Source organism: Taudactylus pleione, unplaced genomic scaffold (assembly GCF_031769625.1).
Source record: "Taudactylus pleione unplaced genomic scaffold, aTauple2 ptg000183l, whole genome shotgun sequence".
Classification (NCBI taxonomy): domain Eukaryota; kingdom Metazoa; phylum Chordata; class Amphibia; order Anura; family Myobatrachidae; genus Taudactylus; species Taudactylus pleione.
In genome coordinates, this window is record NW_028284585.1 from 10269566 (window position 1) to 10284870 (window position 15305).

At 49.1% G+C, this 15305-nt stretch overlaps 1 protein-coding gene across 1 annotated transcript in view; it reads left to right on the plus strand.

Moving 5' to 3' along the window:
• LOC148519779 (cilia- and flagella-associated protein 337-like) overlaps positions 1–15305 on the plus strand; it is a 99046-nt gene that overhangs the window by 74117 nt on the left and 9624 nt on the right. The window contains exons 21-23 of the mRNA XM_088476131.1: positions 11338–11479; positions 11899–11938; positions 12085–12173. Coding sequence (XP_088332257.1) covers positions 11338–11479; positions 11899–11938; positions 12085–12173 — 271 coding nt within the window. The remainder of the gene's footprint in view (positions 1–11337; positions 11480–11898; positions 11939–12084; positions 12174–15305) is intronic.

The following is a 15305-nucleotide window of genomic DNA, read 5'->3' on the forward strand; positions in this document are numbered from 1 at the left end:
TCCAATGGAGGTCTTGTCCAGTGTTGGACTGGGGCATGAAGAGCCCACAGGGGAAATGTAATGATAGTGGCCTGCGAAGTAGTGTGCTGCCATGGGTCTGATGCCAGAAGGTATGGCAAGCTAATGACCAGCCGTGTCACAAAAACCCATTAACAAGTGCTAATTGGGTTTTGTGCTTGTTGGATAGGATCCATAATGTATAAAAAAAATTTACTATTTAGATGCTAAAAAAAACCTGTTAAAAGCAGAAGATTGTGCTTACCTGCCATCCTCAGCTTTAGTTATGTCTTGGAAATGGTTGTACTTTTATTCATCAACATCACTTCTGATTATTTGCCACAGAACTAGATACATTTCTGCAGAAGAGAAGGAGAAATGTAAGAGAGGAGAAGTGGAAGAGTACAGGGGAGTCAGGAAAAATATCAGGGGAATAGTGGGTGGTGGGGGGAAATAGCAGAAGATGGTGGGTGGATAATATAATAGGAGGGGTAAAAGGAGACAGAGATGAAAGTTAAGACACATGCGATGCAGAGATGCACAAACACAATGGAAGGGCATAGAAATGTTGAAAGAGGAGTGGACTACTGCACAGACTCCAGTCTTCCTGTGCCTCCAGGAAGGCTTCATGCCCTGTTCCAACATGGCTGCAGAGATTTACTACAGACCATGTGCAAGGGATATATTGTCTTTACTGAGTGCTATGTAAGAGTGACATGGTGGGAGACAGAAGTCTGCTGTTTAGCTCCTGAGATACCCCAGTGTGACTGTGTACCTCTGTAATGCTGTTCCAGATCCCTGTACAGCTACCCATATGCAGTATGCAGCATACATGCACCAGCTGGTGAGCTGTATAGAAACCCGCTCCTCTCAAGCTCCACTCCATTACTAGTGTACATGCAACAGGGAGTACGGCTGTACCAACTATCTCTCAATAAACCAACACCACTGAAGTAACTGGGCTGTTCATAGTTTGAGTACATAATACATGGAAGAGAGTCAGCAAAATACATGTGGATAGCACTGCAAGCAGAGTATCAAATCTCTGTCTGTGTATCTTTATTTATACACCCCATTGGTCGTGCCATCAAAACTTGCACCAGCCCTATGGCAAATGCAGTTTCTCCACCTGACCATGGCCTTCTCTGTGAATGCATCTTTGGAGGCCACCGTTTACAGTGACACGCCCACATCTGCTTAGCCACCCCGTTACCTCCCAGGGCTGCCCACTAAATTCCATTTATCTGATTTTGTTCCCTGTCTCTGAGCGCCAACCATCAGGGCGCATGTGTAGACTTAAAACATCGGACAAATGCGTGCGGCCTCGGCACTGCACGCGACTTAGAATCTGGACCTATGTGTCATGTCTTCTTCATAAGTCCTGTATCTTCTGCTTGCACCTTCCTGTCAGTGTTATTTATTTGTGTTCTAAAAATCCTATAACGTAAGGGAATGTTTTAGAACCCAGTCAATGGTGTGCTGTCACTGGGGACAGAGCTGTGAAAATATGAGGGAGCATGGGCAGATGCAACTAATTAAATATACATATAGCCCCTATAGAGAGATAACAGAAAACTGTATATATGTCCAGCACAGTGGCGTAACTAAGGCAGGGCCGCTGGGACATGTGCCCTGGACGCCGTGGGACCGGCGGCACGGGGGGCGCCACCGGCCATGGTATCGGCCCGTCCTAGTTACCCAGTGTAGTGCCGACCACAGTGAATGCGGTCAGCATTACACATTTGCACAGGACTGGCGCTAGGCTTCCCTGCGCACAGCGCCGGTCCTGTGCTTCACAGCTGAACCCCTTCCCTCCCCCTGAGCGCTTACCCAATAGCGCCTTGGGGAGGGTGGGAGGCGGGCTCAGGCTGGGCATTTTAACCAGCAGCCAATGAGAGTCAGACAGACTCTCATTGACTGCTGCTGCACACACATCGCCGCCACTTGGTGGCTATGTGTGTGTTAAGCAACAGCCAATGAGAATCACTCATGAGCTCCGACTTCCGGCTCCTGCAGTGGGTAATGGGAGAGACGTCATGACATCATGACGTCTCTCCCATAATGCAGAGCGTGCCAGCCCGGGAGGACTGACGTGCGGACGGCTGTGGGAGCTGTAGGGAATGAGATAGATCCCCTTCCGTTTGTGTACGATGACATCATCAGCCAGTGTCCAACGTCATTCCCTAACATCCAAGTGGGCATAGAGGGGGACTATATTCCTGTGGCGAGTGAAGCGAGCCACCATGCCTGCAGCGAGGCAAGCGAAGCGAACCTGCAAGGGGCCGAATCTCTTATTTTCCTGGAAAGTGTGGGCAAAAACATCCACTTCTGCCCTCACTCACGTCACTTCCAGGTACAGCTACTGCAGGAGTTTTATACTGTCCCAAGCTATAGCCGGAGCGTGGATTCAGGTAAGTGTATCTTTCTTTTATTTACTGTGTTTTATGTATAGTGTATATGTTGGGAGGGGGGGCGGGGGGTGGACTACTACTGGGGGCACCACTGGGGGGGACTTCCAGGGCTAGACTAGCAATGGGACGGATGGAGCTGCAGCTCCAAGCCCACCCCTGAAAACAGGCCCACACCAGCTGCAGTGCTGCTGTGAACAGTAAAAAAATGTCCTGCCACAGTGGCCTGGCAATGGCCTTCCGAGGCAGCCACAGCCCGGCCCTCCGAATAGCCTCAGGCTGCTGTAACCTTTCCACCTCTTCCAGCCGCAGGCCGCTACCCGACTTCCCCCGTGTCTCGGCCGCGGTCCGCTACCCCACCTTCCTCTCTTCTGGCCAAAGTGGATCAAAAGCGAGTAGTGATACAGTGACTCCAAGGCTCCTCCGCGCTGTGTGAAGTCGCCGCCCCGACAGCACTCAAGCAGCTGTTCTAAGGGCCTGATTCAGAGCCGGACGCTATTTGCGCTCGCTCGTTCAGAAAAAGGGTCCGGCTATTTAAATTGAGCGCTTGCTCTTTGCGGTCTGTTGACGCCTCTATGTCTGAGCGAGCGAACGAAACATGCGCTCGCTATTTTGTAAAGATGCCCCCTGGCCGCTCGCATCCTACGTCATCTCCGCTATTTATTAGATTAATCGAGTACATCGAAAGGCGTCTGAACTGCTCGCAGTGCTTGTGGTTGGATTTTCCTACCGCAATCATGCGAACAGTTCAGGCTAAGAAACAACCAAGTGACGTGGTCGATGACGCTGCTTTGTTAATTATGCACACCCTTAAAACGCCCGTTTTGACCGTTTGGCACGCCTGCCTTCGGATCTCCACTCCCCGTTTTCAAGCACCTTCCCCTGTTACCACCCACAAACGCCTCATCCTGTCACTCAAATTAGCAGGCACTCGCAATTTTGCGAACACACGTTTTCCGACCGCACTGACTGGTTGGCGCATGCGCATTACGACCCATACGCATGCGCAGATGTGCAAACATCGCTCAGAGCGAATGGGCGGCCGCTTACGAGCGGCTCTGAATCAGGCCCTAAGTTCCCAGCCCAGCACACAGCACTGAACACAGCGATCACAGGCAGCTCCGTGTAGGCGGCCCAACAGGTTGTCAGATCCTCCAGACTGAGGCTAGGTTTCAGCCCTGCTAGTTTGCTGCTGCTGCTGTTGTGTGATAATAATAGGTGATATGCAGTGTAGGCTGTGGGACTAATACGAGCTTAATAATATGTATATATATTAGGGGTGAGCGGGTTCGGATTTCTGAAATCCGAACCCCCCCGAGCCGAGGCCGATCCGAGTCAGGCTCGACTTTTCCCGCCTGACTCGGATCTGAAATTGAGGCAAAACGTCATCATCCCGCCTTCCAGGTCTCGCGGGTTTTGGATCCTATATAAGGTACCCGCGTCGGCGCCATTTTCTCACTCGGCTGTGGACAGTGAAGAGGGAGGGTGAGAGTTAGGGCTGGCTGGGTGTGTAGTGTAGTGTTGTAGTGCAGTGTAGTGTTGTGCTGTGCTGTGCTGCTGTTGTCCATAGGGGCTGTGTCCACTCCTTCAAAGTCCATAGGGGCTGGCTGGACTGTGTTGTGCAGTCAGTTGTCCATATCGGCTGTGTCCACTCCAAAGTCCTGTGCAGTGTCCCAGTCCTAAAGGGGTGCTGTAGTGTTGTCCAGGGGGTGCTCTGTCCATCAGGGGTGCTCCCCCCAAGTGCAAAAAAAAAATATTTTTTCTGTGTTTGTGAATTGTGTGCACTGTGGTTGCACGTGCATCAACAAAGGAGCAGCGCCAAGCGTGCGCCTGTGTCCCATAAGTAAAAGGCCGGCTGGCTTGTCCGTTAAAGGGTGCTGTAACCCCCAAAGGGCACTCCAAACAAAATAATTTTTTTTTTTCTGTGTTTGTGAATTGTGTGCACTGTGGCTGCACGTGCATCAACAAAGGAGCAGCGCCAAGCGTGCGCCTGTGTCCCATAAGTAAAGGGCCGACTGGCTCATTTCTTAAAGGGTGGTGTAACCCACAAAGTGCACTAGTCTCCAACAAAAATAAAAAATTATTTTCTGTGTTTGTGTGCGCCTTAGCCGCACGTATATATCAATATAACATAAATGGAGGACCAAACTTTCTCTGATAAAAATAAAATAGGGAAAGATCAAGAACCACTTCCTCCTAGTTCTGAAGCTGCTGCCACTAGTCATGACATAGACGATAACATGCTATCAACGTCGTCTGCCAAGGCCGATGCCCAATGTCATAGTAGAGGGCACATACAATCCCAAATGACAAAGGGCCTGATTCAGAGCCGGATGCAATTTGCGGACGGTCGTTCAGGAAAAGGGGGTGGCTATTCAAATGAACCATTCGCTCTTTGCGGTCTGTTCACGCTTCTATGTCTGAACGAGCGAACAAAACTTGCGGTCGTTTTTTTTAAAAATACGCCCCCTGGCTGCTCGCATCCTACGTCATGTGCGCTATTTATTAGATTAATCGAGTACATCGACCAGCGTATGAACTGCTCGCTATTCTTGTGGTTGGTTTTTGCTACCACAATCTTGCGGGCAGTTCTGGCTATAAAATAACCCAGTGACGTGGTCAATGACGCTGCTATTTTAATTATGCACACCCATAAAACGCCCGTTTTGACCTTTAAGCACGCCTGCGTTTGGATCTCCACTCCCCGTTTTCAAGCACCTTCCCCTGTTACCACCCACAAACGCCTCATTCTGTCACTCAAATTATCAGGCATTCGCTATTTTGCGAGCACATGTTTTTCGACCACACTGACTGGTTCGCGCATGCGTATAACGATCCGTACGCATGCGCAGTTGGGCAAACATCCCTCAGAGCGAACGAGCGGTCGCTTACGAGCGGCTCTGGATCAGGCCCAAAGTTCAGGAAAATGACCTTGAAACATACATTTAAATCATCTGAAGAGAAACGTAAACTTGCCAATATGCCATTTATGACACGGAGTGGCAAGGAATGGCTAAGGTCTTTCCCTATGTTCATGACTAGTGGTTCAGCTTCACATGACGATGGAAGCCCTCCTCCCACTAAAAAAATCAAACGAGTTAAGCTGGCAAAAGCACAGCGAATAACTGTGCGTTCTAAGAAGATATCACAAATCCCCAAGGAGAGTCCAAGGGTGGTGGTGGTTGCGATGCCTGACCTTCCCAGCACTGGACGGGAAGAGGTGGCTCTTTCCACCATTTTCACGCCCCCTGCAAGTGCTGAAAGGAGCACCCACAGTCCACTTGCTGATATGCAAATTGAAGATGTCACTGTTGAAGTACAACAGGATGAGGATACTGGTGTAGCTGGCGCTGAGGAGAAAGTTGGCGAGGAGGATTCTGATGGTGATGTGGTTTGTTTAAATCAGGCTCCGGGGGAGACAGTTGTTGTTCGTGGGATGAAAAAGCCCATCACGGTCATGCCTGGGCAGAAGACCAAACATTCCACCTCTTTGGTCTGTCAATATTTCTATCCAAATCCGGACAACAACTGTCTTGCCATATGTACCATATGTAAAGGTGAAATAAGTAGGGGTAGGGACGTTAACCACCTAGGAACATTCTCCCTTATACGGCACCTGCAGTGCGTTCATAAAAAGTTACTGTCAAGTTCAGAAACTTTGGCTAAGACCGTAAGCAGTCCATGGACACCTAAATCCCGTTGTCCTGTTGTATCCAAGCGCCTGCAAACCACACCGTCAACTCCCTCCTCGTCAATTTCCTCCTTAGTCAGGATCGGAAGTAGTACTGCAGGCCATGTCACTGGCATGACTGACTCTCCTATCCGGGATTCCTCCGGAGGATCCCGCATTGCTACGCCTCCTGCTGCCGCTGCTGCTGTTGCTGCTGCTGGGAGTCGTTCATCATCCTAGAGAGGAAGTAGGAACACCACTACTTTTACTAAACAACTGACCCTCCAACAGTCCTTAGCGAGGAGGATGAAGTACGACAGCAGTCATCCTGAAGCAAAACGTATAACTGAGGCCTTGACTGCTATGTTGGTGTTAGACGTGCGTCCGGTATCCGCCATTAGTGCAGTGGGATTTAGACAATTGATGGAGGTAGTGTGTCCCCGATTCCAAATCCCGTCTAGATTCCACTTCACTAGGCAGGCGATACCGAGACTGTACAGAAACGTCAGAAAAAGTGTCCTCAGTGTCCTGAAAAATGCCGTTGTACCCAATGTCCACTTAACCACGGACATGTGGACAAGTGGAACAGGGCAGACTAAGAACTATATGACTGTGACAGCCCACTGGGTAGATGTATCACCTAACGCAGCAACAGCAGCAGCGTCACCAGTAGCAGCATCTCAGAAACGCTAGCTCGTTCCAAGGCAGGCTACGCTGTGTATCACCAGTTTCAGTAAGAGGCACACCGCCGACAACCTCTTAGAGAAACTGAGGGAAATCATTGCCCAGTAGCTTACCCCACTTAGACTCTCCTGGGGATTTGTGATATCTGACAACGCCACCAATATTGTGCGGGCATTACATCTGGGCAAATTCCAGCACGTCCCATGTTTTGCTCACACAATAAACTTGGTGGTGAAAATTTTCTGGACACTTTCGCCATTCAGCGACTGCGTGCCGAAGAGTGGAGCGCCAGCAAACACTCTTGAACCTGCCCCGCCATCACCTGAAGCAAGAGGTTGTTACGCTGTGGAACTCAACCCTCTATATGCTTCAGAGGATGGAGGAGCAGCAAAAGGCCATTCAAGCCTATACATCCACCTATGATATAGGCAAAGGAGGGGGTATGCACCTGACTCAAGCGCAGTGGAGAATGATTTCCGTGTTGTGCAAGGTTCTCCAGCCCTTCGAACTTGCCACACGTGAAGTCAGTTCAGACACTGCCAGCTTGGGTCAGGTCATTCCCCTCATCAGGCTTTTGCAGAAGCAGCTGGAGAAAGTGAAGGAGGAGCTAAGGTGGAGCGATTCCGCTCGGCATGTGGGACTTGTGGATGAAGCCCTTCATTCGCTTTTCCAGGATTCCAGGGTGGTCAATCTGTTGAAATCAGACCACTTCATATTGGCCACCGTGCTCGATCCTAGGTTTAAAGCCTATGTGGTGTCTCTCCGGCCGACACAAGCCTGCAGAGGTGCAAAGACCTGCTGGTGAAAACACTGTCAGCTGAAGTGGAATGTGACACGTCAACAGCTCCTTCTTCATTTTCTCCAGCAACTGGGGCTGCCAGGAAAAAACTTAGCTATCCTAAGCAACCCGCTGGCGGTGATGCAGGGCAGGCAGGACCGAGTTTGGACATCTGGTCCGGACTGAAGGACCTGGCAACAATTTCTGACATGTCTACTGTCACTGCATATGATACTGTCACCATTGACAGAATGGTGGAGGATTACATCGGTGACAGCATCCAAGTAGGCATGTCAGACAGTCCGTACCTGTACTGGCAGGAAAAAGAGGCAATTTGGAGTCCCCTGTACAAACTGGCTCTATTTTACCTGAGTTGCCCCCCCCCTCCAGTGTGTACTCCGAAAGAGTGTTTAGTGCAGCCGGGAACCTTGTCAGCGAAAGGCGTAGGAGGTTGCTTCCACAAAATGTGGAGAAGATGATATTCATAAAAATGAATTATCAACTCTTCCAGGGAGACCAGCCTCCAGAACGTACAGAGAGACCTGTGGTGGTGGATTCCAGCGGGGACGAGTTAATACTCTGTGAGGATGAGGATGTACACAACACTGAAGAGGGTGAGGAATCGGTGGATGAGGACGACATCTTGCCTCCGTAGAGCCAGTTTGTGCAGGGACAGATTAATTGCCAGCTTGTTTTGTGGGGGCCCAAACGAACCAATCATTTCAGCCACAGTCGTGTGGCAGACCCTGGCGCTGAAATGATTGGTTTGTTAAAGTGTGCATATCCTGTTTATACAACATAAGGGTGGGTGGGAGGGCCCAAGGACAATTCCATCTTGCACCTCTTTTTCTTTGCATTATGTACAGTTTGGGGCCTAGTTTTTCAAACTGCCATCCTGTCTGTCACTGCAGTGCCACTCCTAGATGGGCCACGTGTTTGTGCCGCCCACTCGTATCGCTTAGCATAGTCATCCAGCTACCTCGGTGCAACCTTTTGGACATAAAAACACTATTGTGAGGGGTGAGGTGTTCAGAATAGACTGGAAATGAGTGGAAATTAAGGTTATTGAGGTTAATAATAGCATAGGAGCAGAAAAATCCACTAATTCAGTGATTTTAACTGTTTTTATGCTTTTTAAAAAAAAAAATACAGATCCAAAACACAAAACCCACAACCCAAAACACGGAAGGGTGGTTTTGGCAAAACCAATCCAGATCCAAAACACAAAGAAAGATCCAGATCCAAAACCAAAACACGAAAAGTGGGCGGTGCACAGCCCTAATATATATATATGTATATTATATAAATATATATCTATATGTTCAACTATATATGTGTATATATACAGTTTGCAATATATATACTGTATGTATGAATGAGAAGATGTTAAATATCTTGGAGAAGTGCTGGGCTTTCCTGGGCAGTGACTGGGAGGCTATTAATGCGCACAAAGTGTTCCGTCTCATGGGCGTGTTATGGGAGTTTGGCTGAAATATTTGCGTGCACAGACGCAATGTCAGTCACATAGGAGACAATACTCCTGTGAAAATCTGCACCTGCCATAGGGCTGATTCAAGTTTTGATGGTGCAACAGATAATGGCGTCTAATGACTGTGGGGCTTATACAGTGATGGACGCTAATGCAATCACAGCTACAATATATGCTAATGGTTCCAAAGATCAATTGATCTTGGAATAGGGACGCCCACTGCTGCTTTCTTCCCTGCGTGCGACATTACTTTGCTGCGTAAATATCGGTAACCGATGCACATCTAGCAGCCATCTTGCCCTTCCGGCAGCTCTCCTGACTCACAGAGGGCTCTCATGCTGTATATGAGATTCATTTATGCACGCCCATGTAACGGCGTTTAAACTCTAAGACACACCTGCGTTTTTATGACCACCTCCTCCGGACACTGACTACCAGTCACTCACTTTGCGTATGGTACTACTGTGCATGTGGAATTGCAAGATAATCTCAGCCACCTGCACAGGTGCTTATATAAGCCCATGCGCAATCGCTAGATCTGAATTTAAATTACCATTCCGGCTGTCTCATGCTGAGAGTATGCATCTCAGTCCTTGCACATTTGGTCACAAAGGAAGGGCTTTGTAGCGACATTTGCATAAAGTCGCAGGTGAGCAATTGCCAAGAGATGCAGCCGTGATTACCTCTAAATCAGCCCCTATGTTCTTTCCTCTTCTGTTTGTTGTATTATATACAAATAACAAAAGAGGACTAGTATGTAAGGGGTTACACGCATTTTCAGCTACATACTGCACTATTTGGCACATTGTCCTTTTTTGTTGTTTTTAGGTTGTGACCCAGGTCTAATGAGGATGTCACACTTTTTGAGGACGGGTGTGTTCACATTTTTTTTTTAAATGATTTTCCATTTTCTCTGAATGTCTTTGTTTCAATCATTGATTTGTTGGAGATATATTTTGTTATATGTGTAATAAAAATTAAATGAAACTCCTATACTAACACTAATGTATATATTCCTTCTAGCCAGTCCTGTAAGGAGGGCAGTGTGGGCGGTGCCGTCGCACAGAGCGAAGAGCCCTGTGGGCGATATTGTCACAGCCCCATAGCTCCTGCATCTGGCTAGCAGGGTGCCTGGAACGTCACAGACCAAACCCCTTGAGCCACACCCCCATTGTGCTGGGCACACCTCCTGCAGCAGCTTACAATAGGCCCTTTATAAATTTCAGCTCCAGGCCCATATGGACCTTAATCTGGTACTGGGGACCTCTACTGTGGGCACTAATGGGGGAGGACTACTACGGGGGGCACCTCTACTGGGGGCACTGCATCGGGGGGGTGGACTACTACTGGGGGCACCACTGGGGGGGCCTCTACTGGGGGCACTAATGGGGGTGGACTACTACTGGGAGCACTACTGGAGGAGACCTCTACTGGGGGCACTCCATCGGGGACCACTACTGGGGGCACTGCATGGGGGGCTACTACTGGGGGCACTATATAAAGGGCACTGCATGGGCGGGACTACTACTGCGGGCACTATATAAAGGGCACTGCATGGGGGGGACTGCTATTGGGTGCACTATATAAGGGGCACTGCATAGGGGGACCGCTACTGGGACACTGCATAAGGGGGTCTACTACTGGGGCACTATACAAGGGGCTTACTACTGGAGGCACAAGGGACACTGCACTGGGGGCACCTCTACTGGGGGCACAGAATAGGAGGACCAGTACTGGGGGCCTGCATAAGGGGGACCACTACTGGGGGCACTGTATAAGGGGGACCACTACTGGGGGTACTGTACAAGGGGCACTACTGGGGTCCTGCATAAGAGCCACCACTACTGGGAACATTGCATACTGGGGTCTTGTACAAGGGGCACTACTGGGGACCTGCATAAGAGTGACCACTACTGGGGACATTGCATAGAGGGGACTGTATAAGGGGCACTACTGGGGTTATGGTGCATATGGAATGGAAAGGAATGTTCAGAGTGACAAGAGAGGGGTACTATATATGTCATATTGACATGCCCCAATTTTAAGTGACCATGCCTATTTTATCACTTCGCGCACATAGGGGGGGACCTTCATTTTAAAATTTGCCCTGGGCTCCAAATACCCTAGTTACGCCACTGGCCCAGCATATATGCTTTCCTCCTGTAGTAGGCACAGCAAAGTCAGTGTGATCTATTGGAGAGGGAGGTGGGTGAGCTCCTTATAGGGGACATGCTACAGTAGTAAATTATTGTAAGTTGTTGTGTTTTGGGATTTCCAGACCACTTACAGCCTATTGATCATCTCATTACAGTCACATTACAAGTCTCTGGTGAGTGACATGGCTGTCAGTGAAGATGACGGCCTTCTTTGTGCAGCTGACCAGCTATTCTACGTCTATGTCTGGGATATATCGCAATATGCACTGGATGGGCCGGAAGAGCAAGCCCCTGTCTGTGAGTTACTACTTCCACATTGTAACATGTAATGGCTCCATAGGTGATGATTCAAATGCATAATTCGATTTATTAAAGATACTTCTATGTGTTTAACAACTTTGCTAAAAACAGCAAAAACTCTGTCTAAGAACAAGTTTGCTTTAACATGCGCAAAACAGCTATAACAGGCAGACAATGAAAGCTGTGAGGGGAGGGTGCGGGCAGGGCCACCCTGCAACTTTCTAATCCAGAGCTGCTAGACACCCACAACGCAGCATTATATGATGGATACTGTTGTTTATTAAGGAAATTACTGGACAAAATAGATATAATGATGAATAAAATATAAAATGAAAATGCACTTAATAATTATTTATAGAAATAGCTTGTTAGCAGTAATACATACAATTTATTTCCTGTGTATCTTGTCTCATCAGTGCTGCACTGCTGGAAAGCACACCTGTGTGATGTTACCAGGTAAAGGTCAGGGGATCTCATGGCTGTTTATTTGGGTTTGGTTGAATACCGGCTTCTACTGAGCTGTACTTGAAGATAGAAAGTAACATTAAGACAAAAATGTAATTTTAGAACTACAGTCTAATTATTGCTGTGTTCCTGTATAGTGTAATCCCAGTGAAGAAGCACAAAGTGATTGTCACTTCCTCCCAGGACTGCACTGTGAAGCTGTGGTCAATGCAAGGGCAATATATAGGTGAGATTTGAAGATTGTGGGCTTGATTCAGATGTGCACGCTAACTGCAGGCAATGCCGATATTGGCACAATTGGCCGATGTTGGAAGTTCTGCATATCCCCATCGTTACCACTTACCCAAACTTGCATGCAGACAGAAGCCATTTTGGTGTGTGTTTCTAAGTGGCAACCGGGGGGTGGTTGGCTAGACGCGGATGTGTCATGTCAGCGAGAGCATCTAAAGACACAGTTGCACTGACTCAGACGGCCATTTTTAGATGGATAATCTGCGCCTGGTGCAATATTTAATAGTGCGACTGATAGTGAGTCTTAATAAGCACAGCGGTTGATTAGAGCTACAGCCGATAGGAGTCTCAGGGGTAAATTTACTGAAGAGAGAGTTTTTAGAAGTGGAGATGTTGTCCATAGCAACCAATCAGATTCTAGCTACTATCTTCTAGAAGGTGCTAGTTAAATGTTAAGTAGAATCTGATTGGTTGCTATGGGCAACATCTCCACTTCTAAAAACTCTCACTTTAGTAAATATACCCCTCAGTAGGAAGACCATCTGCCAAAGCATTAGCATAAAGACGGAGTTGCAGCGTCCACCTCTGAATCAGGCTCTGTATGCATTACCATATAAGCCAGTTCAATATTAAAGCTGCTCTATAATCATTATCTACATTTTGTGTATTAGCTGCAGGATAAGGGTGTGAAGAGAAGATCAATGTCTGTGATTGGGCTTCTTTTTGTCCTCCCACTAACGCCTCCTCCCAAACGTTACTGAAAACCCTGGCTGTGAGCCAGTGGCGTAACTAGGGCAGGGTGAGCGGGGCACGAGCCCTGGGCGCCGTGACACCGGTGGTGCGGGGGCCCCCCCGCCCTAGTTAGCCAGTGTAGTGTCGACCGCAGTTAGTGCGGTCAGCACTACACATTTACACAGGACTGGCGCTAGGCTTCCAGCGCCGGTCCTGTGCTGCACGGCTGAGCCCTTCCCTCCCCCTGAGCACTTGCCCAATAGCGCCAGGAGGATGGTGGCAAGCGGGCGGGCTCAGGCTGTGCTGACATACACATCACCGCCAGCAACTCTCATTGGCTGCTGCTGCTACTGCACACACATCACTGCCGAGTGGCAGCGATGTGTGTGTGAATCAGCAGCCAATGAGGTCAGACAGACTCTCATTGGTTGCTGCTGCTGCACACATATCACTGCCAGCGCTGGCGGTGATGTGTGTTAAACAGCAGTCAATAAGCGTCAGATAGACGCTCATTGACTGCTGCAGCCGCAGCGTTCACTCTCCCATAATGCAGAGCGCGCCAGCCAGGGAGGACTGACGTGCGGACGGCGGCGGGAGTGTGGATTCGGGTAAGAATGTGTACTTTATTTTTTGTTTCATTTCAGTGTGTATTTATCGGGGGGGAGGGGCTATGGAGGGGACTTCTACTGGGGGCACTGCTTCGGGGGGGGGGGCACGGGACCACTACTGGGGGCTACTACTGGGGGGGGTAACTACTGGGGGCACTGCATTAAGGGGGACTCCTACAGGGGCCACTATAAAGGGCACTGTGTAGGGGGGACTACTACTGGGGGCACTGCATTGGGGTGGACCACTACTGGGGACTACTACTATTGGGGGCACTGCATCAAGGGGGACTCCTACTGGGGCACTATATAAGGGGCTACTACTGGGGGCACTGCACAGGGGGGACCACAACAGGGGGTACTGAAAAGGGAGAACCACTACGGGGGGCACTGCATAGGGGGGACAACTACTGGGGGCCTGCATAAGGGGGACAACTACTGGGGGCACTGTATAAGGGGCACTACTGGGGGGCTGCATATGGGGGATCACTACTGGGGGCACTGTATAAGGGGAACTAATGGCAGGCTGCATAAGGGGGACTACTACAGGGGGAACTGTGTAAGGGGCACTGTATATGGGGGGATCACTACTGGGGGCCTGTATAAGGTGAACTAATCGGGGGCTGCATAAGGGGGACCTCTACTGGGGGTACTGTATAAGGGGCACTACTGGGGGCCTGCATAAGAGGGACCACTACTGGGGGCATTGTATACCGGGGGTACTATATAAGGGGGAGCACTGCATAGGGGGGACTGTATAAGGGGCACTGCATTAAGGTGCAAATGGAAAAATGTTCCCAGTGACAAGAAAGGGGTGTGTGTCATGTTGACACGCCCCATTTTTCAGTGGCCACACCCCTTGTGACCATGCCCATTTTTCGCCACACGTGCACATAGAAGGGAGGGGCTCCATTTTAAAATTTGCCCTGGGCTCCAAATACCCTAGTTACGCCACTGCTGTGAGCTAGCCACCGAGTCTGGGGAAAACTAGATGGCACTCAGTAGCCGCCCATGCTCTGTGGGGGGACAGAGCTGTAGTGGTTTTTGGTCGATTGGTCTACAATAAAAAGGTAGACATTCAGTGGGTCAACTGAGTTAAATGGTCAACACATTCAAAAGGTTTAACATGTCAACACTAAATGTAGACTTTTTTTCATGATTTTAGGGTTAGGCGTAATAAACAAAAAAAAGTATTGATATTTCTTTGTTGACATGTTAATTGATGACCTATTCAATATCGACCTAAGGGCCTAATTCAGAGCCGCTCGTAAGCGGCCGCTTGTTCCCTCCGTGCGATGTTCGCACATCTGCGCATGCGTATGGGTCGTAATGCGCATACGCCAACCAGTCATTGCAGTCGGAAATCGAGCGCTCGCAAAATAGCGAGTGCCTGCCAATTTGAGTGACAGGATGAGGCGTTTGTGGGTGGTAACAGGGGAAGGTGCTTGAAAACGGGGAGTGGAGATCCGAACGCAGGCGTGCCAAACAGTCAAAACGGGCGTTTTAAGGGTGTGCATAATTAACAAAGCAGCGTCATCGATCACGTCACTTGGTTGTCTCTTAGCCTGAACTGTTCACATGATTGCGGTAGGAAAATCCAACCACAAGCACTGCGAGCAGTTCAGGCGCCTTTCGATGTACTCGATTAATCAAATAAATAGCGGAGATGACGTAGGATGCGAGCGGCCAGGGGGCGTCTTTACAAAATAGCGAGCGCATGTTTCGTTCGCTCGCTCAGACATAGAGGCGTCAACAGACCACAAAGAGCGAGTGCTCAATTTAAATAGCCG